This window comes from Pseudorca crassidens, chromosome 16 (genome assembly GCF_039906515.1).
Source record: "Pseudorca crassidens isolate mPseCra1 chromosome 16, mPseCra1.hap1, whole genome shotgun sequence".
Taxonomy (NCBI): domain Eukaryota; kingdom Metazoa; phylum Chordata; class Mammalia; order Artiodactyla; family Delphinidae; genus Pseudorca; species Pseudorca crassidens.
Genome location: NC_090311.1, coordinates 60040521 through 60068393, shown reverse-complemented (window position 1 = coordinate 60068393; position 27873 = coordinate 60040521). Strand labels below are relative to the sequence as shown.

The following is a 27873-nucleotide window of genomic DNA, read 5'->3' as shown; positions in this document are numbered from 1 at the left end:
CATGTGGGATCTTCCCGGACCGGGGCACGAACCCGTGTCCCCTGTATCGGCAGGCGGACTCCCAACCACTGCGCCACCAGGGAAGCCCAAACCCATGCTTTTTGAGTTCCTAAATAAAGACATAAGGGTAGAATAAAACAAATATGACCAGAGATAAGAGCATTAGAACACTCTAAAAAAATCTAACAAGTTAATGATTGTTATGAAAAGAAACTAAACGGCTAGTTTAGGTAGTATCTTATCAACACAAAAGAACAGTGTATTTCTTCTCAGCCACAACATTCAACTTGAAGGGCAAAGGAACTGGAAAAACATGGTGCTGAAGAAGGGAGACTATAAATATTCAAGACTTTTTGTTTGTTTGTTTCTAAATTTCAGAACGTTTTGTTTTTCTTTAGAGCTCTAAATAAGTCAGGTACAGAAACCTCATCTCAGACTAAAAGTAATAACAATCAGATGATGAATAGAAAAGAGTTTAGTCTGAAAGAGTGAGTTGGAATCCTGGTTGTACCATTTAATAGCTCTGCAACTTTTATCTTTTCGAATTTCAGTTTCTACCTCTGTAACACCGGTATAATACCGCCAAACCCAATAGGGTTGGCGAGAACTAAAATAAAGAAGGCATGTAATATCTGTACAATGCCTGGCTCATAGTAGGCATTTGATAAATTTTCATGGACTTTTTCCCCTTCCCTAACCACTGTGGAAATTAAAATTGACAGATAAATAGTGTTCTCTTCACTCTCAAAGCTATTGTGGTGAGAAAAAGACAGAAATAACCAAATGGAGCTATAAGTCTCCTCGATCTAAAATTCTAAAGTAGATAAGTAAGCAGTGAAATAAAACTGGTAAGAGATAAACAGAAAGAATAATGGAACTATAAAACCCATATGAAAGCTAAGATACTGTTAATCATTCCTATTTTCCTCTTGGCTGTGATGATATTATATTTCATATTCAGTGAGGGGATAAATTACCCAAACTTCGAAAAGTAAAATTAAAAGTGTTTCACAAAAACAAAAACTGCTTCTATTTTCTAGATGTTTTATCAGAAAAATATTTCAAAATGAAAGTAAGGCCTTTCAGTCATTCATCTGAGATGACCTGTTTACGTGTCTATTACATGCCAACTGTCATACTAAAGGGCAGAGGGTATACAAAAGAAGGTGAAAGAATCTGTTAAAGGCATAGTACATGCCAAGTGTTTCAGGCATGCACCACTGTGTTAGTTCACTAGGGGTGCCATAATAAAATACTACCAACTGGGTGACAAATAGCAGAAATTTATTTTTTCACAGTCCTGGAGGCTGGAAGTCCAAGAACAAGGTGTAGGCAGTGTCGGTTTCCTCTGAGGCCTCTCTCCTTGGCTTGCAGTTGGCTACCCTCTTGCTGTCTCTTCACATGGTTGTCCCTCTGTGTACATACACCCCTGGTGTCTGTGTCTCTTTGTGTGTCCAAATTTCCTCTCCTTATAAGGCTACCAGTAAGACTGGATTAGGGCTCATCCTAATAGCCTCATTTTAACTTAATCACATCTTTAAAGGCCCTATCTCCAGACTGGGGGTTGAGATTCAACATATCAATTCTGGGGGAAGACACAATTCAGCCTATAAGAAACATCATCTCACTTAATCATCACCACGTTGTATAAATGAGGATATAGGCTTTGAGAGAATAAATAACTCATCGAATGTCAGATAGCCAGTAAGTGGTAGAAGGAAAATTTTAACCAAGGTCTCGTTATGAGTACACCAAAGCCTTTGCTCTTTCTGCTATTCACACCTCCTCAAAGAATTACACATCAACTTGGGAAGACATAGTACTGACTGATGAAACTTTAAATATGGGGCTTACTGATAAGGAGGCACTTATTCACTGAACTTGTGTATTATATGGAAAGAAGGGACTCAGGATTAATAAACGTTTATATAATAAATAGAATATTTATTATATTTTAGGCTGGGTTCTTTCACAAAAGAGTCTATTGGTTCCCTTACAGGAGGAATTGCTGATTGTCAAACAGAACAGTGTTGGTATGTCTTGGCCCAAAGCCTACAGAAGATCCAAGTCAATGTCAAATACAAGAGTGTTTTCTAGAATAAGTATCTTAGATATACTCTTTTAGATCTCTTTTCTTCTACATTTGGGTGTAGGTTATGTGCAGGTATACATGTATGAAATCCCTAATCTGCTTTATAACATTCTACATTTATCGTTTAGAGTTTGTTAAAAGTACCATTCTAGCTTGTGCTTTATTCTCTAACTACATTTGATGGATGTATACTATATGTTAAACTGTAATTACATAATTAATAAGTTAAATAATTTACACTCCTAGATTATGTTATAAGGCTTCCAAAGAAGACCATTACAGGTATGCATACTAAGGCATAGGTCTAGAATCCTGGTACATACCAACTCTTACACAAAAACTGTTGGACTCCTCAAAGCCGGAAGTGAAACTCCCATGTGAAAGATGTCCTCCTTATACTACCAGGAAAGAAACAAAGAGAGGCAACTCTGGATGAGTAACTAAAATATATGGGGGACTAAAGGAAGATAAGAATTATTTTAACAAGATCTGTTTGTACAAATTACTCTCGACTTTGACTCCCCTTTTCTGGTGATAAGAATGCAAACTTCACAAAGCTAAGTTGCCTCTCTTTGTTCAACTTAGTATATAAACAATTAGGCCTAGCCACTCCTTTGGGTCTTCATTTTCCTATGGGGATTCTCATGTATGTGTAAAAATCTGTATACTTTTCTCTTGTTAATCTGTCTGATGTCAATTTAAGACTCAGGCCCAGGTGGAGACCCTAGGAGGGTAGAGGTAAAGTTTTGTGCCCCCTGCACTATATATATAATAAATATATAATGCTTACCATGTATTATAAGGGCTACAAGAGCCTCCTGAAGGAGGCTGAATTGTGGAAAACCATTATTTTGAGGTAAGTTCCTTGAATATTAATTATACCATTTCCAAAAAAAACAGTACAAAAGCACATTCCAAAGTTAGATCTGATTTTTAGTATGATTTATTCTTCTGCTTCTCTCCTAGAGAATGAATATTAAACAGTGTTCTTATCAGTAATGGGAATTCAGTTGTGATTTTTCAAACTGTCTCAACTGAGGGAAGTAGGTGGAAGAGGTGGGAGTAGTATATTAGAATCTCCAGGGAAAAAATGGGAGAGCAGATAGAGAAGTAATATTCAGAGTTTAAAAACAAAGCAGTGCTTTTCTCCAATACTTTTATGTGTTTTTAGTCATAGGATTTAATGTTTTGAAATTTCAAGTAACATTAAGGCAGGGCATATGTTAACCAAAAACAGAGGTTGAGGAACACCAGCATAAGGGAATTTTTAATAATCAGAAGAAATCAGAGACTTCATTTTTTTATCTCCAGACTAAAGTGCATATAGAAGGCATTTAATGAACGTTTTGAACTGAACAGACTCAGTAGCCAATTAACCCTCAATTACTTACTTAATTCAACAAGTACACGCATAGAAAAAGGTAATTCTCTTACAGAGTTGTGTCCAGGAACTGAACACCATGATGGTCTAAACTTTAAGTGGAAAAGTAAATCCCCAAACCCAGTATGACACCTTTGTAACTCTGAGCACATATATTTTTATTTCTGACATTTTGTGTTTCCAGCTGTTACTACCTTTGTAAACTTTCAAAGAAAGAGTTCCTTATTATCCCCCTCTCCTTACCCCTTTGGTGCCTTCTACACAATAAACATACATGCTCAGGTTGAGAACTGCTCTGACCCCTGAACTTCTTTTTCCTCAAGCTGAGTATCCAAAGACAACTAAGATTTTCAATTTGACTTTTTTGGCTTTCAGTCCCAGAACAAACTTATTGTAAGACATATTATTTCCTACCTGCTGTCCGGCTGTAGATCACTGATAAGGCTCAAACTAATCAGTTCTCATGGTTGGAGGCAGATTGAAAGAATATTTACAGTACAGGCCCCTCCCAACCCAGCAGCTCTACGTGCATACATGATGGACAGTGCCCTGAAGTCCAAGGAATACCTACTTCCAGCTTCAGAACATCGTGCTGAAGTTTACGCTGAAATTCAAGGAAGTTTTTGATTGTCAGCTTCCCCTTGAGATCAGCTCCAAAAAAGTAGGTTGTGAGGGCTGAACACAAGCCAGACTTGAGGGTGTTACCAGTTGTAGAACGATCTCTGTGACGCATTCCCATGCTGGTTTGGGAGCGAATGATGCTCTGAACCTAATGGAGAAGCAAACCCCCGTCCAGAAAAACATTACAAGGTGGAAAATATGGAAAAGTAAGAATAGTAACTGACTATCGACTGCTTACTGTTTGCCTACACTGCGCTACAATGCTCTCTTTTAATGCTCACAACAGTCCTATGAGATAAGCCCCATGATTATTCTCATTTTACAGATGAGGAATTTGAGGTACACTGCTAAATAACTTGCTTGAGGTCAAGTAGCTAGCAAATAATTGAACTGGTATTCTAACACACATGCTTGACACCTTTATAATTGGGATGCCTTTTAAAATCTCTCTTTAGAAAAAAGTATGCATTTGTTTTAGGTTCAAAACCTCACACACAACATTAAAATAATCATCAACCTCACAGTAATACCTTCCATATCTCAGGAGACTTTCAAAAATTTCACACTTCTCACTACTGACTCTCCAGTTGTGATGAGAGGCGGTATAGCTATAGGCAAATACTTGATATCACACAGATATTGAGATAACACATTTATTAGAATGATAATGTGAAACATAAAGTTGGTATGAAGTAATTCTCCAAGAGAAGATGGAGAATTAATCTTTGAGAAGTTTTAAATGAGCTTTTGAAAACAAACAACCCAATCCAAAAATGGGCAGAAGACCTAAACAGACATTTCTCCAAAGAAGATATACAGATTGCCAACAAACACATGAAAGGATGCTCAATATCACTAATCACTAGAGAAATGCAAATCTAAACTACAATGAGGTATCATCTCACACCGGTCAGAATGGCCATCATCAAAAAATCTACAAACAATAAATGCTGGAGAGGGTGTGGAGAAAAGGGAACCCTCTTGCACTATTGGTGGGAATGTAAATTGATACAGCCACTATGGAGAACAGTACAGAGGTTCCTTAAAAAACTAAAAATAGAACTACCATATGACCCAGCAATCCCACTACTGGGCATATACCCTGAGAAACCATAATTCAAAAAGAGTCATGTACCACAACGTTCATTGCAGCTCTATTTACAATAGCCAGGACATGGAAGCAACCTAAGTGCCCATCGACAGATGAATGGATAAAGAAGATGTGGCACATATATACAATGGAATATTACTCAGCCATAAAAAGAAACGAAACTGAGTTATTTGTAGTGAGGTGGATGGACCTAGAGTCTGTCATACAGAGTGAAGTGTAAGTCAGAAAGAGACAAACAAATACTGTATGCTAATACATATATATGGAATCTAAAAAAAAAAATGGTTCTGAAGAACCTAGGGGCGGGACAGGAATAAAGACGCAGACATAGAGAATGGATTTGAGGACACGGGGAGGGGGAAGGGTAAGTTGGGACGAAGTGAGAGAGTGGCATGGACATATATACACTACCAAATGTAAAACAGATAGCTAGTGGGAAGCAGCCACATACCACAGGGAGATCAGCTCAGTGATTTGTGACCACCTAGAGGGGTGGGATAGGGAGGGTAGGAGGGAGACTCAAGAGGGAGGAGATATGGGGATATATGTATATGTAGAGCTGATTCACTTTGTTATAAAGCAGAAACTAACACACCATTGTAAAGCAATTATACTCCAATAAAGATGTTTAAAAAAATACAAAAAAAATAAATGAGCTTTTGAGAAAGAATAATTTGGGGGACTAGCAGCCATGGCTTAACTATATAAAATGAGCTTTTTGAGGCAAGTCTATGATTGATATAGCATTTTTTTCACAAGTTCCTGCAATCTTTTCTACCTCTTCACAAGCTAAAATAACAACTATTCAGAATAATTAAAATTGTGATATGTAAGAACAGATAATAAAGGTATATTATATAAATAAATAATATATATAGCCTTGTGGATGATGATTTTTAAATTGCCAAATTAGAAAAGCATAATACTTTAAAACTTAAGATTTGTAACAATGGATTTCCATGGTTAAATGTCTTTTATTTGTTTTATTTATTACCTATGACCATAAAAAGACTTATTTAACACAATTTAAAAGTCTCTGGCTCTAAAAGGTAAAAGTAGTATAATGGAAAGACACAAGATGAGGAATCAGGACACACGAGGTCTAATTCTGTTGCTCTGCAGTGAAAGCACAATTTATGCAGTTCATTTAACTTCTTTGGGCCTTAGTTTTCTCATTGGAAAAGTTCACGGTTTTGTCTCTAAGTCTCCTTATAACTCTAGGTTAATATCATAAATGCTTCTGATTATGATTTTTTTCTGGGTTCATGTTTTATCATGTAAATAAGATTTCTTGACATTTGTTTTTCATGCACACGGAGACTTGAAAGATAGGTATACAATGGATTTTAAAATTATTTAAGTTGAAGTTTTTTAGACATTAAATTGAAATACAGGATAATCAGTACAGTGCTGCTTCTATTTGAAGGCAATACACAATTCATTTTCTCTGCCTGGGTATGAGAACTGAAGAATTTTCCAATAGCAGTGAACCAGTATTGAGCATCAACGTCAAGACCTGTCATGATTTAAATTTTGTCTGTGCCATAATATTGCAGCTTATACCCTTCCTATGGTGGAAATGTGTATGTTAGCTTCAAAAGTGTGGTGCTGAAGAGTGTATGTGGAAATTTCATTCCCTTTCTTCTGTCTCACAACTCATACTTTCATACTAAAAAATCATTTCTGTCACAGCCTCGGGTGAATGTAGCCCAAACAGTTATGAGATTTCTTAAAAAATATCTTTTGCTAGGTTAGTTCTGTTTTATGATCTGCTATGAAATGGGTTAAAGAAAAGGATCTGGGGGCTTCCCTGGTGGCACAGTGATTAAGAATCTGCCTGCCAATGCTGGGGACATGGGTTCAAGCCCTGGTCTGGGAAGATCCCACCTGCCGTGGAGCAACTAAGCCCATGCGCCACAACTACTGAGCCTGCGCTCTAGAGCCCGTGAGCCACAACTACTGAGCCCACATGCCACAACTACTGAAGCCCGTGCGCCTAGAGCCTGTGCTCTGCAACAAGAGAAGCCACCGCAATGAGAAGCCCGTGCACCGCAAATGAAGAGTAGCCTCTGCTCACCACAACTAGAGAAAGCCCACGTGCATCAATGAAGACCCAGTTCAGCCAAAAATAAATAAATAAAATAAATAAATTTATAAAAAAAGAAAAGAAAGGTCAGAGAAAACCTACACTATTTACAGTCGTGTAATGTTTTTTAGTAATTTATGTTTATGCATGATCAAAGTGATTTTTGAAAAAGATGAATAAAAGAGTAATATTAGGTATTAGCTTGCTTCACACCACATTGACTTTGAAGATACACAATGATGAAATGTGTGTGTCCTCATACTGGCTCTGTTTTACTTTTTTTGTAAGCTTGACAAATTTACCGTCAAGAAAATACCTATTTAGCTGGAAATCAATTTTGAATGTTTTAAAGCTTAGTGCACTTTCAACTTAAAGAATTATTATATTGCCCAAAAATGTAGAACGTAGAACAATGAAGCAGAGAAACTTCTAATGAGAGCTATTCACTCCTGAACCACCTCATAATTATTTTTGTTTCTCTAAAGAGTTTTTATATCAAAATTCCTTGTGATCAATATTACAAGTTCCATCCGTTTAACAAGGCCAGTTATCAAGGGATCATATTAGATGAAATTAATACTCCCTTCTCTGTCAAGTGAGCAGAATGGTGGAGTGACTGCTCCAAGTCATTCAGCATTTCAACAGCAATGCCAAAAACGTTGGTGAGGATGTGGAGAAAAGGGAATCCTCAGGCACTAGTGGGAATGTAAACTGGCGTAGCCAGTATGGAAAACAGCATGAAGATTCCTCAAAACATTAAGACTAGAACTACCATATGATCCAGCAATTCCACTTCTGAGTATTTATCCAAAGGAAACCAATCACTATGTCGAAGAGATATCTTCAGCACCCCCCACCACATTCATTGCAGCATTATTCACAATAGCCAGGACATGGAAACAACCTAAGTGTCCACTGGCAGATGAATGGATAAAGAAAATATGATACACACACACACACACACACACACACACACACACACACACACACTGGAATGTTATTCAGACATAAAAAAGGAAGTAAATCCTGCCATTTGTGATTAACATGGATGAACGTTGAGGGCATTATGCTGGATGAAATAAGTCAGAGACAGAAAGGCAAATACTATATGATCTCACTTATATGTGGAATCCAAAAAAAGCTGAACTCACAGGCACAGAGAACAGATTGTTGGTTGCCAGAAGCAGGGGACGGAGGGTGGGCAAAATGAGTGAAGGTGGTCTAAACTTCCACTTATAAGATAAATAAGCCTTGGGGATATAAGCATGGAGACTATAGTTAACAAAACTAAATTGTATATTTGAAAGCTGCTAGGAGAGGAGATCTTAAAAGTTCTCATCACAAGAAAAAAAACTACATGTGGTGATGGATATTAACTAAATTTATTGTGGTAATCATTTCAAAGTATATACATAGGTCAAATTATTATGTCATACACCTAAAACAATGTTATATGTTAACTATATCTCAATAAAAATAAAATAGTTCTGTGTAAAATAAAATTAAAAATACCAAAATAAGTTCTATTTATAATCATTTGAGGCTGCCTGGTAACACCAGTGAAGTGCAGAATTATGAAAAGTGAAGGTATTAGATGGACATAGCTTGCAAATTTGAATAAATATCTGTAGGTATTTTGAAATATTTGTCTCTGTGCATTTCTTTTTTTTGTTTGTTTTGTTTGTTTGTTTGTTTGTTTTTGGGTTTTTTTGGGTTTTTTTTTTTGTTTTTTTTTTTTGCATTACGCGGGCCTCTCACTGTTGTGGCCTCTCCCGTTGCGGAGCACAGGCTCCGGACGCGCAGGCTCAGCAGCCATGGCTCACGGGCCCAGCCGCTCCGCGGCATGTGGGATCTTCCCAGACCGGGGCACGAACCCGTGTCCCCTGCATCGGCAGGCGGACTCTCAACCACTGCGCCACCAGGGAAGCCCGTCTCTGTGCATTTCTTATTTAAAGATACACTATTCCTGATACTTTCTCCCACTTCCTTTTTGCCTCTTTACTCATTGTGAATACAAAAATGTTATCTCCCACATATATATTTTTTTCTGTTTTGAAACCACTTCTACCAAACATAATAATTATACCTGGAGAGACACCGTGGCCCTCCAAGAACAGAAGTTTGATGGAAATGTAATCTCTTCCTAGGATTCAGAAGAAACTATATACTTTTATGGCTGGAACCTGCTACAGTAAAAGGCATCGTACCATTTTTCCTTCTCTTACAGAAATCCTTTCAGAACATATGTCATTCATCCTTGTATTCTGGAACTGCCTAGCACAAAGGAGCTATTTAATAAATGTTGATTGGATATATGATTGAATAACCGTAACTTAGCCTCTCAGCATTAGAGTCTAATTTATGTTGGGGAATCAGAGCAATGTTGACCTTAATAATATGCTCAAATAATTCCTTACATTTAGAGTAAAAACAAACAAAAAAACCTCACCTATTAAAAGTGGAGATAATTCTGAAAAACGATACATTTGGTACTTCAAAAATTGGATAGCATCAGAATATACTGACCAAGACCACAGTAACTCCAAGGTACATGAAAATGTGTTAAATATTAATGTATTCAAAGGAAATTTCCAGGAAAACTTGCCTGTTCAAACTCCTCCATGTCTACTTCTCCATCTCCATTCAAGTCAAACATCTTGAAGGCAATTTCAAAATTTCTCTGAGGAGCTGCAAGTTAGGAAGGATGGAAGGACAGGAGGGAGGGAGGAAGAAACAAGAAAAATATTTAGAAGGTATTGACCAAAAATAATCATTCCTTTAAGAAAAAAAGATAGTTAAACATTAAAATGTAATATCAAGTCACAGAATGCCACCATATGTATCTTAATCAACCTTTTAGCAATAGTCCTTAAAACCAAAAGAGAATTTTACCATGGCCAGTAAAGATAGCACTTGTCTATCTTTGTGTTTCAACACTCTCTTTTTAAATACTTCAGCTTTGCTTTCTTAGAAACCATCCTCTTAACTAAATAATATTAACGTTGTTCTGTTACTTAAATATAGTGTTATTTATCTGGGCATGAAAGTCTATTTGGGGTGAGATATACTGCTGCAAAGTAAGAAGCTAAAACTCTAAGTCTTTGTCTTGCCTTTTTAAAACAAGTTAGCTTTCTACTTTGTTTTTTCTAGTCTCTCCACTGTAAGTACAACCAGGAGTTCAGTGGATATCGTTCTGCCAACAGGTTATTATCTACACCGCTCTACTCAATGTCACTATAGCTCTGTGGTAAGGCAGAAAAGCACAATGTCAGCTACCCAGCCCCCTATTTTAACCATGTCAGCTGGGTACACAAATTACTAAGCAAAGTACACTTAAATGTTTAAAAAACAAAATGAAAAGTGCAAAGCTTGAGAAGACAGTATATTTTTTTTCCCTTAAGTGAATGATGAAAGTGTTTCAAGACTTCTTTAATGTTCCTAGGTTAATCAAAATAAAATTAATATATTTGTGCATTAGGATAAAATATAAATAGAACAGCCCTCCTTCCTTACCAATGCTAAACGTTCTACTAAAGAAAATAGCGACTTCCCTGGCAGTCCAGTGGTTAGGACTCGGCACTGTCACTGCAGGGGCCTGGGTTTGATCCCTGGTTGGGGAACTAAGATGCCACAGGCCATGTTGCGTGGCCAAAAAAAAAAAGAAGAAAACTAAGTCGTTTACCTCCTTCCTTTGGTGCTTCAAATTTATATAGCTATAAAGAATAAACCAAAATAAAATTTCCTACATATCCTAATACTACTGAATTAAATTTTCAGTTAATTATCACTTTTAGTAAAAAAAATAGTAACAATTAAAGATTATATGTAGAGAAAAGAGTAAAAAAGGGCTTAGTGTATTATGCATTGTTACAGACAGTCCAGATTCCCATCATGCTCATGAATTTGTCAGTATCAACACTTTCTAGGCTTAAATTCCATTCTCAGCTAGCTAGCCAACTAAGTGGGTAAGCTCCTGGTTTTTAGTTGCCTGGGTGAATCATGTGCTTGTCAGTTTCCAATTGCCTGTTTCACTTGATAATGGCTTCCAACAGGTTTGCTCTTCTTAGGCCACCAGTATGATTGCTGAGAAGGATGCAGTGGGGGGGATTAGATTTTCGTATATTTATTGTCACTTTTCAAATTATTCCTACCTGTCTGGATGCTATCGTTTATTGAAGAGTTACTATGTACCAAGCATTGGGCTGAATAATTCTAAGCTGTTATCTGATTTTGTATTCTCAATACTGAAAATTTTATTTCTTTCTTAATTTTTTCGACAGAGTAGGAAATTGGGGCTCAAAGTCACTAAATGACTAGCTCAAAATCACACAGCTAATAGGCAGCAGAACTGGTAAGTGAATATAGGTCAACACTGACTCCAAAGCCCATAATTTTTTCATTATGTTCCACAGCCTCCAATATGAAGACAGTGGTACTTAAAATAATAAACCAATACTCTTTATTCTGGTATGTTTTGACTTAGAAACAAAACAACCAAACATGACTCACTGGTTACATCAGTCTCTGCAATAGCTCAGAGTTTCAAGTGGTCCATCTAAAGGATTTACCTGATATCAAAGAAACGTTGTATGTGAGGAGCTCAGTAGTTTAAGCTTGGTTGCACTCATAGGCATAGACAACATCAGATTCTCTGATAGACTTGTCACATATTTTTTAAAATTCTAAATATGAATTTCTTTAAACATGAGTGCCTCCCTGTTCTCCCCTATTGTCTCAAACTTGGCCCACTGCACTCACATACATTATTTGCCTAATGCTTACAGATTCTTGAAATTGTAAGAACTGCAGACAATATGAGATCACTGAAAGTTTTAAGTGGAGGAGTGCCACAATCACACAGGCATTCAGAAAGAACTTCTCTGGCTACAGTGTGAAGGATGAGTTGGAAAACAAGAAGCAGCCTCAGAGAAGATCATAAAAGCTCTTGTAAACGGTGCAAATGTGAACTGAGGTGATGGCGGTGGTCATGGAGAGAAGGAAACGTATCTGAAATAACTTGAGGCAGAAAGTATATAACTTAATGATTAATTAGCTGTGATGAGTTAAGAGTAAAAAAGGCGGACAGCATGACTGGCTTAGGCTACCAGGTAGCCTGCATATCACTAATCAAGAGATAAAAGGAATGGAAAAGGTTTGAGAAAAAAAATGAATTCAGATAGGACCTGCTGAATTCAAGGAGTCCATAGCATAATATTCAGATGAAAATGTTCAGGAGATAGGTGGAAATATGGGTCTAAAGCTTAGAAGAGAGAGGTTAAAGCTGGGAATCATTAGCATGAATATGTTAGCCGCAAAGACCTGAAATGAAGTTGTCCATGGAGAACTGAAGGTTGAGGAGAAGGGTAAAGAAAGGGTAGAATGAGCTGGAAACCAATACTTAAGGTGAAAGGAAAAAGAAAGGAAGCAGTGACAGAGGAGGCGGTATCACAACATCAAGGGAAATGTGGTCCAAATGAATAGAAATAGGGAAAGATCTGGCCAGAAGCAGTCAAAGTGCTGCTACTCCTGAATTAAAGCAGCATTCTCATTCCCTATCTCCACTGATTACAGAGGGGACACAGAGTTCTCAAAATTTTAGCTTTATCATGATCTGTTATTCCTACTGTCCTGTGAGTTCTGTGATGGCATATGCCCAGTCATTTATACGACTGAATGAGTTATTATGGCAAATCATACTTATATGTTCTCCTACAACTAAGGTTAAATTCACTTTACCAAACAAAGCACATCCTATACTGCTTGAGGTTTCTTTATCTTTTTATCCTGGCTTACTCCCAGGATATCTGCTTTATGTGGAGCGACTCAGAGTGTTTATTAAAGAATATGTGCTGACACTCTCAGGCTGAGCTCCTGTGCCCTGGTCACTGATATGGCAAGTCAGGGCAGCAGCTGTGCACACTCTCACTTAGGCCTTAGCAGTCTATCAGGCAAGGTCCTTCAAGGAGTAGTTCTCTCAGTCTATTCAATCTTCGTCTGCTGATCACGTCAAAGCACTTAAGTGAAAAACCAGCTTGCTTTAAGTGAAACATGCTACACAGGAATATGCTGCTAGGCAATTTTCTCATACTCTCCTGTCTCCCTTTAAATGTAGGCTTTGGAGTAATTTTTAAATCTAGCTGCTCTGGAAAGCTAAAGGTGTCTTAAGTTTACATTAATTCACAACCTATTTCCATAGAAAGGTATAGAGAGAGGAATTCTTTTGAATTCCAGGCTGCTTGTAGAGTGACAGTGAAGTTCTGCTCTGCCCGCTCCTTGTGTTAATGGCTTAATCTACTTTCTGCGCATCAATTTCTAAAACAATTATACATTGGAACTGATCAAAACAATGGAATTCTATACAAAGTTCATCACTATACATCCTTTGCTCATAATTCCATGATAGTCTTTGCTATAAGTAAATGGATATACATTAGATCTGTTCTAGTTAAGAATAAAACATTTTTACATTATTCTATCATTGACAATAATGACAACAGCAATAACAACTCTTGACTTGCTCAAAGCACAGGAGATTTTTCTACGTTGTTTTAGTAATAAGAAAAAAAAACGTTTTTCTATGTGTGGTAAGTCAAATAATCAGATAGCAACAACACTACCTGTCTCAAGATTTTCATGACTTTCACTTATTTTTCTTTAATAGAAATGCAAATGACTTGGGCTCTAATTCTGGCTTTTCCACAACATAATGAGTCATTATGCCTTAAATTCTCTTTTGGTAGTACTGACGGAATGAACAACAACAAAAAAAATGGACAGGTTATAACATAAACAAGTTTCTTATTTTCTTTTTTTTTTTTTAAATAAATTTATTTATCTATTTATTTATTTTTGGCTGTGTTGGGTCTTCGTTTCTGTGCGAGGGCTTTCTCTAGTTGCGGCAAGCAGGGGCCACTCTTCATCGCGGTGCGCGGGCCTCTCACTATCGCGGCCTCTCGTTTTGGAGCACAGGCTCCAGACGCGCAGGCTCAGTAGTTGTGGCTCATGGGCCCAGTTACTCTGCGGCATGTGGGATCTTCCCAGACCAGGGTTCGAACCCATGTCCCCTGCATTGGCAGGCAGATTCTCAACCACTGCACCATCAGGGAAGCCCAGTTTCTTATTTTCTGTTGGTTTGATTCTCCTACCACAAAATTCCCACCTCTACCATTCCTGTTTTAAAATGATGCCTAGGACAAATGAGGTAATTAATATGCAATATCAGAGAACTCTGAGTTAGAAAATAAATTCATATAATATGACACATCTCTCTTCAATGATGAACGTGCCTACTGAATTTATAAGGATGATCACACAGCCTCTGATTATTTCTGAGAGGGAGGTCACCACTTCTGTGGTGTAACCATTGTTGGCCATATTAATTGAACTTTTTTCCTCATGCAGAGCCCAGATCTAATTCTTTGTAGCTCTTACAAATTGTCTTAATTTAATTTTCTAGAGAAATAAAAAAATATAACCGCTTCCTCATATATGCTGGCCCTTTGAATACATAAAAGCATAGTGTCATGTCTTTACTAAAGGTTTCTCAGAACTTGTTTCCAGAACTTCAACATCCTAATAGCCCCCTCTGGGGTACCTGAGAGGACCAATGCCTCCCATAAATGCAGTATTCTAAATATAGTTAATTCTGGAATGACTTATCCTTTCTAATAACAATAGGACTTCTTCTTTGCAGACTAATATATTAACATTTTTCTTATATAAGGGCTTAGTGTCTTGTTTTCTCACATTAGGCTTGGGAAAAGGAGAAGAAAAACCTGCAAGATTAGGTTTCAGAAAAACTGCCCCTCTCTCAGTTCTTCTGAATTCTTCAAGGTATGATGCCTAGGTGCAGCCTGGAAGAATCTTTCTGCCCTTTTTACACAGAGTGGAGAAAAAAAGTTCCTATGGTATGATGCATTGTAGTTGTACTATAGCATTTCCTTGGGATGATTTAGCTTCCAAAGAAGGGTGCTACATTAAATGAAAATGTCCTAAGAATTTTTTTAAAACATACTTAAGCAACAGCAGATCAATTTTCTTTTCAATGACCTAATTGCCTTCTAAGTCTGATTTGACTTCTGTTAATAAAGTATTTTACAGTTACTTTGATAATCTATTAGTCTCTTCAGCATTTTCTAATATTAGGTTTCATGATAAGAGCCAGTCTAACATTATACCTAGTAAAAGGACTGCAGATATTTGAAAAACAGAAGACTTACAGAATGATAAAAGATAAGGACAAAGTCAAGGAATATTTCCTTTTATAAAGCTATGTATCTTATTTAATTTTTATACACAGTTAACTTTGTAAAAAGGTGTATTTATGTGAAGCAAGGCATAGCATGAACAATATCAGTGGCTCAAAAATTTAACAATTACACTTTCTGCATCAACTCAGAAGTCCCATAGTCAGGCATGCCCTCATCATTGTCTTGTAGAATTATCTACTGACCAAAATATCCACTATTAATCATGTCATCTGAAGTCAACGGTGATGATGAGAATAACTATGGCATTTTGCTCTGAAATCAGGCAAATGATTATTCTTGAAATGCAAGATCTGAAATGACAAATTAAAAAAAATCCACATCTACTATAATTGGTTATAGAAGACACTGTGTTATGATATACAGTTAAACCAAGGTTTTCGCTGTTGGTTGTGCTAGAATTACAATTTAAAACACTGTAGGGACTTCCCTGGTGGTCCAGTGGCTAAGACTCCATGCTCCCAATGCAGGGGGCCGGGGTTCGATCCCTGGTTGGGGAACTAGATCCCACGTGCTGCAACCAAGAGTTCGCATGCCACAACTAAAGATTCTGTATGCTGCAACTAAAAGATCCCACATGCCACAACGAAGATCCCGTGTACTGCAACTAAGACCTGGCACAGCCAAATAAATAAATAAATATTTTTTAAAAAACACGGTAATAACTTTCTGACTATACTAACAAATTTTAATTAATAACCATTTAGTGATTGAATATGCTCAAACATGGGTAAGTTATTTAGACTGTTTCCTGAATATGTTTTCTGTGGCTGTGCAGCTGTATGCTCCCATTAAATTGAAATACAGGGGGCCCAAACTATATAAAATAGTAAACATTCTACCACTTAAAATATCTAGTTTTTCCCATGATTTGCAATTTGAAATGATAAAATGATATGACATTTTTATTGCTAACTTTTGGAATATAATATCCAGAAATTTTCCTTAGTGGGGAAAAAAGAAAGACAATAAAGTGATCTGAAATAGCTGAAGTTCATGGTGTGTAAATGTAACAATCTAGCTTTTCTTCTTGGGCTTGCTCTTTTAAGACAGGAAAAAAAAACCCTCCCCTAGTGAAATGACAAACGCCATGGATAAAGAAAAAGAGACCCCAACTATACAGGAAGAAAAAAAAAGTTATCATAAAGAAGAAAATATTGGGTTGTATCATAATTCTCAACAACATGAACACCACAGAGCAAGTTCTATAGAATCTTGAGGGAAAACAAATTTTATTTATTCATTTATTTATTTATAAAATTTATTTATTTGGCTGCACCAGATCTTAGTTGCAGCACATGGGATCTTTATTTGTGGCACCAGGGAAGTCCTGGGAAAACAATTTTCATTTAAGAATTACATACAAGTCAACTCATCATTTACCTATATTAGCAACAGAAGACTGTCTCAGACAGGCAAGGACTTTGAAACTATATAATCCACAGATTCTTCCTAACAAAATTCCACAAAAAACAGTAACAAAAGTCTTAAGCAAGGATTGGTAAACTATGATCTGCTGGCTAGCCATTTGATTATGTATTGCCCATGGCTGCTTTTGAGGTACAAGGGCAGAAATGAGTAGCTGTGACAGAGACCTTATGGCCAGCAAGCCTAAAATAATTATCTTGTCCTTTAAGAAAAAGTTTGCCAACCCCTGGTTGAGGAAATTCTTCAGCCAGCAATGACAAAAAAATCAATCAAAATAAAGAAATAAAGACGGGGAAGGTGAGATCAATTCAGAAATGAGCAGTAAATTAAGTGAGCAATAAAATCAGTAGAACAGAGTTAAGCTTAAATAATGGTTATTGATAAAATAATCATGGCATGTCGACTTATTAAATGTTTATTATGTATCAGGCACTTTATATGAATTATTTAATCCTCCCAACCACTCTGTGACATTGTACTATTATACCCATCCCCTGTTAAAAAAGAGGAAACTGGGACTCCCCTGGAGGTCCAGTGGGTAAGACTCCACGCTCTCAGTGCAGGGGACCTGGGTTTGAACCCTGGTCAGGGAACTAGATCCTGCATGCATGCTGCAACTAAGAAGTCTGCATGCCGCAACTAAAGATCCCACCTGCCGCAACTAAGCCTAAATAAATAAATATTTTTTTTAAAAAATAGAGACTATTCTTAAAATAAAAAGAGGAAACTAAGGTATTGGGTGTCCAGAGTCAAAGAGCCAGGATTCAAATGCAGACAGTCTACTAGAGTATGCACCACTCTTAGCCATTATATGAGAATGGCTATAGAATAATGAAGTGTAAGATTATTAAAAATGTAAAAACTGTGTGGAGAGAAGAAAGTGAAAGGAAGATAAACTTCTTGACTTCCAATAGAAGACATCAAAACACATAGATGATTCTGTCCTACATAAAAAAGCTACATACTGGGACTTCCCCGGTGGTCCAGTGGGTAAGACTCCATGCTCCCAATGCAGGGGGCCCGGAACTATCAGAGAACTGGTGGGGGAACTAGATCCCACATGCCACAACTAAAAGATCCTGCATGCCAAAACTAAAAGATCCTGCATGCCGCAACGAAGATCTTGCATGCGGTAAACAAGACCCAGTGCAGCTAAAAAAAAAAAAAAAAAAAAGCCACGTCTCCCCGCAACCCCCACAGATACATATACAATACACATTTAAATTAACTCAGATTACCATGAATAGGAGAGCATTAAAATTACTTGGGAGAAAAACCCAATGAATAAAGCAAAAGCTTAACAGAAAAAAAAAAATGGAAAGCAAGCACAGAAAACAAGACATAAGGTGATAGATGTAAGAACAAATAAATCACAACAAAGTTAAATGAACTAAACTCCTCTATTAGAACACATGCTCTCAGACTGGGTCTGTTATTTATAAGAAATATACTGAAAACAAAATAATATAGAAAGATAAAAAATAAGAGGAAATACAAGAAAACAAAACAGTAAGAAAGCAGAGGTGGTAATATTAATGAGACAGAAATGAACTAAGAGCAGAAGGATTAAGAACAAACACCATTTTTATATTACTCATAACTACCATCCATAATGAAAATCTATTATATATTTTTATGTACAGGACAACATCACAGCAAAATATATAACAAAATATTAGTTAGATGTAAAGAATAAATTACAAAAATTACTGTAATATCTAAGCCTTTGACATATTTTGTAGAAAACTTAATGAGGTTATGGACACTTTATATAATACAAACCACAAGTTCAATTTAACAGATATATATATTGAACACTGCTTTCTGGTAAACAGAGACTGCATATATTTTTTAAATCTTCAAGGGAAATTTAGAAAGACATTAGATATTAGTCGACATACACACACACACACACAACAAACACAAGTAAAAGAAGAAATTGCAAATGTAGAATTTTTACAACTATAATGCAATAAAACTAGGTCACAGGAATAAAGCCACTTTGATCATCAGGCTAGATGCTGAAAAAGCATTTTGACAAAATTTTAGGTCTTCCTAATCTTTCTTTTCCTGAGAAATAGAGGGAGGAGGAACTTATTCAATATGGAAAAGAATATTTATCTGACACCAAGATTCACAATATACTTAACTGAAAAATGCCAAGGACATTTATTTTAATATAATAAACAAAGTGGGGATGCTCACTATTACGGATATTATTTTGAAAGTTCTAGCCAAAGCAAATATATAATGAGATGAAATAAGGCACACGTTAGAAAAAACAATTATCATTATTTGAAGATTATATAAATATAAATGTCTTCCTAAAAACTCCAAGAAAATGAACGAAAAACTTTCAGAACTACTAATAACAGTAACGTGAAGTTATAAGATAAATATATAATAGATATATTTATATCTGGGATAGGTGGAGTATATAAATATGACTGGAAAGTCCTGTTTCTAAGCCTCTTGGGGGTTGTGGGGGGAGAACTCATGAAACCAATGATTGGTTGGAACAATTCTGGAAGTTGAAGAATGTTGACTTCTTTTGATTTTACCTGCTTTTAGTTATTGACTAAATGGTGTGTGTATAGGGAGGGGCAAATAATGGGAAGAGAAGAGAACGACTTTTAGGGGGATAATACTCATTTACACATAGAACTTAACATGTATTTTTTTCCTTGTGGTTTTACTGAGATATAATTGGCATTCAGCACTGTACAAGTTGAAAGCATTATAGCATAATGATCTGACTTACATATATCATGAAATGATTACCACAAAACTTTAGTGAATATCCATCATCTCATATAGATATAAAATAAAGAAAAAGAAAAAATATTTTTTCCGGGCTTCCCTGTTGGCGCAGTGGTTGAGAGTCCGCCTGTTGATGCAGGGGACACGGGTTCGTGCCCCGGTCCGGGAAGATCCCACATGCCGCGGAGCGGCTGGGCCCGTGAGCCGTGGCCGCTGAGCCTGCGCGTCCGGAGCCTGTGCTCCGCAACGGGAGAGGCCACAACAGTGAGAGGCCCGCGTACCGCAAAATAAATAAATAAATAAATAATTTTTTTCCTTGTGATGAGAACTCTTAGGATTTACTCTTAGCAATTTTCATAAAAAACATATAGCCGTGTTAATTATATTAATCATGTTGAATATCACATCCCTAGTACTTATCTTATAACTGGAAGTTTGTACCTTTTGACTACCTTCATCCAATTCCCCCTCCTGCCACACCCAGCCTCTTGTAACCACAGATCTGACCTATTTCATGTGGTCTTTCTGAGTTCATTTGTTTGTTTGGGATTCTTGTTTGTTTGTTTGTTTTTGAAGTATAATTGACTTACAACACTATGTTAGCTCCTGTTACACAACACAGTAATTCAATATTTCTGTACATTACAAAATGATCATCATAATAAGTCTAGTTACCATCCATCACCATACAAAGATATTACAATATTACTGACTATATTCCCCATGGTGTACATTTTATTCCCATGACTCATTTATTTTATAACTGGAAGTGTGTACCTTTTAATCTCCCTCACCTATTTCACTCAACCCACAACCCCTCCCCTCTGGCAACCACCTGATGTTCTCTGTATCTATGACTCTGTTTCTGTTTTGCTATGTTTATTTATTTTGTTTTTTATGTTTATTTATTTTTATGTTTATTTATTTTGTTTTCCTTGAGAGGGATGGTGGTGGCGAGAGCACATAGGATCTTGAAGGTCACTGTAATGACTTTGGCTTTTACTTCTAGATTAAAATCCAAGAGAGAATGGAAGCCTTGGGGGATTTTGAGCAGAGGGATGATGTGATTTTATGGCGGGATTCTGGATTATTTCAAAGTAGAGCTGACAGAATTTGGGGACAGATGAAATGCAAATACTCAGGCTATTTTAAAAAACACACACGTACTCGACACACACACACACTTTTTCTTTTCCCAAAATGGAATCGCGCAATATGTATGTTCTGACTCATCAGTATATTGTGAACAGTTTTCTATGCTAATAAATCTCTGCATTACATATATGAAGTGCTGTATTAAATTTCATTGCATAGATTTTATTGTAATTTGTTCAGCCAGCTGTTTGATATTTGAGTTCTTCCCAATTTATTTTTTGACCATCAATATCATTATACATGTGATCATTTTATTAGTCTAAACTTGTAGAATTGCAATTCCTGGGCCAAAGTGTAAGCACTTAATGAAAGTGTTTGGGAAACACTGCCAAGATTCTAAAAAAGCATGTTAATATTTTATACTTTCACCAACAGTATACTGTCAATTAAATTTAAGTGTCATTCCAATAGTTAATTCTGATGCACAAAGAGCTTTGGGTACACTATGGATTTGGTAGTCAAATGAGAGGAGGAACAACTAATCGCCCCTTCAAAAGAGGTAAACAATACTAATCTTTATCCTAGTTTCTTGGAGTCCTTTAGCCCTTTGAGAGTGATCTCAGTTTAGGAAAGACTTCATCACCCCATGTAGTTTTGAAGACTAAGCCCAAGTCTAAGCTAGTTTAACTGTAGGGTAGACCAGGTGGTAAAGCTGCCTGAGGTGCAAGGTAGAGCCACGATGCCTACACTTTGTATAGTTCCTAGACAAACCCATAACCTTTGATTTACAGGTCTATAGTCAGCCACAGGGTAGCCAGGACCCCATGAATATGGGGTAGGAGGAAGGGAATTAAGTTGCTATTCCTAGCAGCACTAATTGGAAGGATTTGGTTGGAAGACCCATGTTTCTACTTTAACAGATTTTGACCATAAGGAAAAAACACTGAGAAATTTAACATATATTCTTAGAACAGACTTAAAATTCATATTGACTTAGTCTTGCTTTTATTTGAAAATCCTAAGACAATGAAAGAAACCACAAAAGACGTTACTATGAGCTTACCACCAGCAATAGCTACAGAGAGAGCTCTTTATTCTTTATTGTGTCTCAGTGTGATTTATTTATTTAATGTCAACTGGCAAGGTTTTCTAAATAATATGAAACGCTACCTGTCAAAAACCTGAGTTTAAAAACTTCATAAGATTGTGAAATGTTTCTGAATTCCTTCAACAAGGTTTTAGCTGTATAGACACTTATTCCTTCGAACTACTGCTCTTCTTCCATTTACATCTTTTCTAGAAAATACATTTCAGCCCTGATTCTAAAATATTTTACATCTATATATAAAATTTATATGCTTATATATCTATCTATCTATATATCTCTAAACAAAATTTTACACCTGAAGAAAAGAAATAGCTAATGTTCATAGTTCACAGTACATAACCTGTCTTTGAGTTATACCTCAGCCTTACTTACTGGATGACCTTCAGAGAGCTGCCAGAAACAGTCCTTCATTTAAATTGCTCTTCCTTAACACTGTTATTTGACAGTTGTGCTACAGGAAGAGTATTCAATGTCAGAGATGTCAAAAAGCTTTGATTCCCCAAGAGTTCCTGGGAGATAAATTCTAAAAGGCATGCCAGTGTTTTAGCCTTGTATTAAGGTCACGTTCTTTCGAAATATATTTTCTTCAAATGCACGCTACTATTTTTATGCCCAAGTTACATATGCCTGTGTGATAGATTCCCCACCCCTATCTTCAGAGATCTAAAAAAAAAAAATCATCTGCTTGACATTCATTTCATTCTATGTGGTTTCATTCCATTCCATGTGCTTAATAACAGCCACACTTATGCCAAGATACAACTTAATGAATACATGCTTACAATTAGCTGCTTTAAAAAAGAGATTGGAAAAAAAAAAAAAAAGAGATTGGATATTTGATACTTAATTTATGCTCATTTTGAAGGACCCTCTTTACATGTGACTTAGTTTGGTGTTCACCCAAAAAACGATTTTACTTTTCAGTTTAGTGTCCAAATAGAAAAAAATTTTCTATTCTAATTAATTTTCTAGCTTTCATCATGTATATATAGATAGAGAATAGCTATAATTTTAAAAGTTTTAAATACTAGGCAGGATGCTAAGGGTACTTGGAGCAATATAAAATTTTAGTATGTATACTAAAGTAACTACTCAGAAAAATTCTTAGATACTTAGCCAACAAATATACATGGAGTACTTATTATGTGCCAGATACTGGGCTGGATACCTTCTCCAGAAGGGATAGTGATTAGGTAAACCATTCCATGACAACCACTATTTCTTTCCCTGGTTTCCTTTTTGCACCTTCAAATTCTTCAGCATAACAAATAAGCATTTTCTAAAGCTATTCCAGGAACAGGTAAGCAACACATCATTAAGCCTAAGCATAACCAAATACTATTAAGTTGTGGGTTTTTGGGAAAAGTCAGACATATAGAATGGACAGATACATTTGATTCCAGTCCAGCTTCTAAGAGGCAAACAATGCAAAAAAGTGGGACTCATAGACCACAGCAAAGATTTTTACACATCATCAATTACTGAGGGCTGAATTCCTACAGAGCCACCCCAATCATAAACAAAACAAGACATGGTAGAGGCTGAGGAGGATAGGACAGATGTTAGGTGAGTTATAAGAAGGGAAGTTTCTATAATCTGTTCTTGGGAAATGAAGGGAAGACTCTGGCAGGAAGGTAAACTGAGGTCCATTTGACACTGTAATGTATGGAGATGGATGGGTGGCTGGGTCACCTTTCTACCTAGAAGAGACCCAAAGAAGCCACATCCCAAATATCCTTTCATTCAAATATTTTTGGAATGACTAGTATTAGTAAGATACAGCGTTAGGTACTTTGGACATACAAAGCCATATGGCATAGTTCCTACTTCAAGATATTATTTAGTGATAACACAGATACTGTCTAAACTTGCATCAATTAGAAATTCCTTCGAATTAACAAATACCTCTGGAGCTGTTATGAGGTACCATAATTCATTCACAGTTCAATGTAAAAAAGTTTTTAAAATTCTGATGTTTAAAACAAGTAAAATCTTAGCTGAGATATGCTATAATAATAATAATATTATAATAAATAATAGATAATGTTATAGGTTAGGGTACTTTCTAGAAGGCAGAGAATTTAGCCTATTTGGAGTTTTACTTTTCTTGCTTCAGGAATTTTCTCCCATTGATAAATGAGACCTAAGAAAGAGGGAAGCCTTCCCCGTTAGGCCTTCCTTTCCAAGAACCTAAGGAGCAGAGAAGGAAAACCAAGGGCAGACCTCCTCCTCTTCTCTGTTCTAGAGCTCCTATACGAATCTCATATATCACAGAGAAGGGGCTCCCTGGAAAAGTGGCAGAAAGCTTTACAGGCCAATATAAGCCATTCAAGAGAAGACAAAATGTATGCAGACATAATAATAATTTTAGTGGCAGCATCAGCTCATAGAGTGTACAGAAAACACTCTTAATTACCTCACTCAATACTCTTTTGTTGGGACTTCCCTGGTGACACAGTGGTTAAGAATCTGCCTGCCAACGCAGGGGACACAGGTTTGAAGCCCTGGTCCGGGAAGATCCCACATGCCATGGAGCAACTAAGCCCATGCGCCACAACTACTGAGCCTGTGCTCTTGAGCCTGGGAGCCACAACTACTGAGCCCATGTGCCACAACTAATGAAGCTCACGTGCCTAAAGCCCATGCTCTGCAACAAGAGAAGCCACCCCAATGAGAAGACCACGCACTGTAACAAAGAGTAGCCCCTGCTCGCCACAACTAGAGAAAGCCTGTGTGCAGCAACAAAGACCCAACACAGCCAAAAATAAATTAAGATAAATAAATTAAAAAAAATACTCTTTTGTTTTTAGAAAATAGGCCCATCTTGACTACTTGTATTGAAAGGGTAGAGCTACAGAAATCATGTGGTCTCAACCAGATTTCCATAAGATTTTAGGTCAATATTAGAATTCTATTAGAATTATTACAATATTACAATTAAAAAAATGAAAATGGATCAATTCAAATAAAACTATTCATAAAAAGCAAGAAAAGGCTAACAAGAACTGATTTTCTAATGGGTGTAAAATTATAAAATCTTCCTCAAGATACAGTCAAAATACATTTAGACCTTATTTTTGTATAAGCCACAATTTTGCTTCTTTAGTCTCTGTTCTCCCCTTCGCCTTGTGAACCCTCAGAACAAATCTCAAGCAATTGTTCCCAAAGGATAAACTTCCTTTTGCAGATGAAATAGTTTGATCTTCTAGTATAGTCACAAGGAGATTTGAGAGAGTTAAACACAAACACCACTTATTTCTTGTTAATGTGAACAAAATTCTTGTGTGGTTGTTGATACAAAGATGTAAATGCTTCAACTTTCTGTAACAACGGGCTCTACTGAAATGACACATTCAAATAAATCTCTGGCTCAAAATGAATTTAACTTAATAAACATTTAATATATTTAAATGCATTATTTTATTGTTTTGATAGAAGCTACATTATTATAAAACCAATGAGTTAACCGTAAGAACAGGTTATGCTAGCGAAAGAAGTTAATGGTAAACAACACAGTGAAATATAATATTTTTGGCCTTACGGCATGCAAATGAGTCTTTCTGAAGTTCTAAGCACTTTTTATAGGGTAAAATACCACTGAATAAGATTAACCCTTTTCTGCTTTGTCTTACCCTTCATAATATCAATTAGGCAATGGCAGATAATCCTAGACACAAAAATTACACAGAAAATAGCTAAACCAAATTTTCTCTATAACTTCCCCAACTCTGATGTGTCAATAAAACAGATTTGTAACTGCCTTAGATCTGTTAACAGATCTCAGTATGTTGCCTTGCCCATATTTTTTTTAATTTTTAAAATTTTTTCAAATTTTTTAACATCTTTATTAGAATATAATTGCTTTACAATGGTATATCAGTTTCTGCTTTATAACAAAGTGAATCAGTTATACATACACATATGTCCCCATATCTCTTCCGTATTGCATCTCCCTCCCTCCCACCCTTGCTATACCACCCCTCTAAGTGGTCACAAAGCACCGAGCTGATCTCCCTGTGCTATGTGGCTGCTTCCCACTAGCTATCTATTTTACATTTGGTAGTGTATATATGTCCATGCCACTCTCTCACTTTGACCCAGCTTACCCTTCCCCTTCCCCGTATCCTCAAGTCCATTCTCTAATAGGTCTGCATCTTTATTCCCGTCTTGCCCCTAGGTTCTTCTGACCATTTTCTTTCTTTCTTTTCTTTTTTTAAATTCCATATATATATGTGTTAGCATACAGTATTTGTTTTTCTCTTTCTGACTTACTTCACTCTATATGACAGTCTCTAGGTCCATCCACCTCACTACAAATAACTCAGTTTCATTCCTTTTTATGGCTGACTAATATTGCACTGTATATATGTGCCACATCTTCTTTATCCATTCATCTGTTGATGGACACTTAGGTTGCTTCCATGTCCTGGCTATTGTAAATAGAGCTGCAATGAATATTTTGGTACATGACTCTTTTTGAATTATGGTTTTCTCAGGGTATATGCCCGGTAGTGGGATTGCTGGGTCGTATGGTAGTTCTAATTTTAGTTTTTTAAGGAACCTCCATACTGTTCTCCATAGTGGTTGTATCAAGTTACATTCCCACCAACAGTCCTTGCCCATATTTTTCAACAGACTCACTCAACCTGAAAAACTTATTTTCATCTATAACTTCTATAACATTTTCATTAGCCAGAATGGCACAGAATGGTACCGCTATCTCCAAGCCACATACACTTTGTGATCAGCTCTTGACTTCAATATGGCAAGAGGAATAAAATATTATAAACTTTCACTTGAATGCTGCTGTAATTTCCCAAAAGGTTTGTATATTTGTGAGAAAGATGCATCACAATGAGGATGTAGTTTGTCAGTAAATCGAATTCTCCTACAGTGAAAGCCCACTTAATTAAATTTCTCTACTAATTCCTTCAAATATAAAGAGGGAATCAAAATCAGAACACATTGACCTATGCCTGATTTTCATTAGGTCTGTTCCTAGGTACTGAACATGCCGTAGCATTTTTTGCTTTTGATTTTTCTGGTGGCTTTTCAAAGATTAATAGTAAATAGTAAGAATGCTTAATAATCAAATTTTTGATCATTTTATTACTGTCTCCTCAAGCTATCTAGAACTGTTTTTATGTTATTAGCCCACAGGGTCAATAACTTTAGTTAGAAAATGTGTGAAGACAAAGAACAAAAAATAAATATTTCATAACTGTCAGTGGCAAAGATCCTGATTCCAAGTTATATTATCATAACCTAGTGAATCTTAGCATTAGCTATTGAATGCTCCAAATCAATAAATAATATATAACATTCAAGATAAACCTTGACAACCTTTCTCTGTACCTAGTTATGGAGAAAAATCTCTGACTTCAACTATAAGATTTAAAACCATCGCTAATGTTGTAGTTGGTTAGTGCAGAGAACTAAGCCATGCTTCTGTGTTCTCATTCAATTCCTATTAACCTACTTTAAGGATCAAAGGCTCTTTGGAAATTATTTAATAATAATTATTATTAACAGTCTCTTTATCTTGCCTAGAATGAATCTGAATTTATTTTATTAATGAGTAGTTATTTAGTAAATACTTAATATTCTACTTAATACAGATGCTATGGCTCACGTTGACAACTCTTCAAGTTAATCCTTCAAACCTGATCAGAGAGATAGGGTATGAAGCAACAGAATTTACGGATTAGGGTAAGAGGGGGATACAAATATGTGAATTCTGAATTATAAGAAAACTTGTAGTTATTAGAAAGTATATATACTTCTTATAAGAAAGCTTATTTAGAAGTAGATTAATTTAAAAACATGTTTCCCTCACTCCACTGGTGATGCAGACTGAGGACATCAATGGCTAAAAGAACGGCTCTCAATTCAGGATATAAACAGCAAAGTCAAGTCTCATGTTT

General features: G+C 36.3%; 1 protein-coding gene across 3 annotated transcripts in view; it reads right to left on the bottom strand.

The window, feature by feature from the left end:
* The window catches only part of MICU1 (mitochondrial calcium uptake 1), a 193504-nt gene that overhangs the window by 69793 nt on the left and 95838 nt on the right, over positions 1–27873 (bottom strand). For 2 of the 3 annotated variants that reach the window (XM_067710605.1, XM_067710606.1), the window contains 2 exons: positions 9897–9979; positions 4045–4242 (listed from right to left, as the gene is read on the bottom strand). In XM_067710605.1, the coding sequence (XP_067566706.1) occupies positions 4045–4242; positions 9897–9979 (281 nt within the window). The remainder of the gene's footprint in view (positions 1–4044; positions 4243–9896; positions 9980–27873) is intronic. The other variant, XM_067710607.1, reaches the window with a different exon arrangement.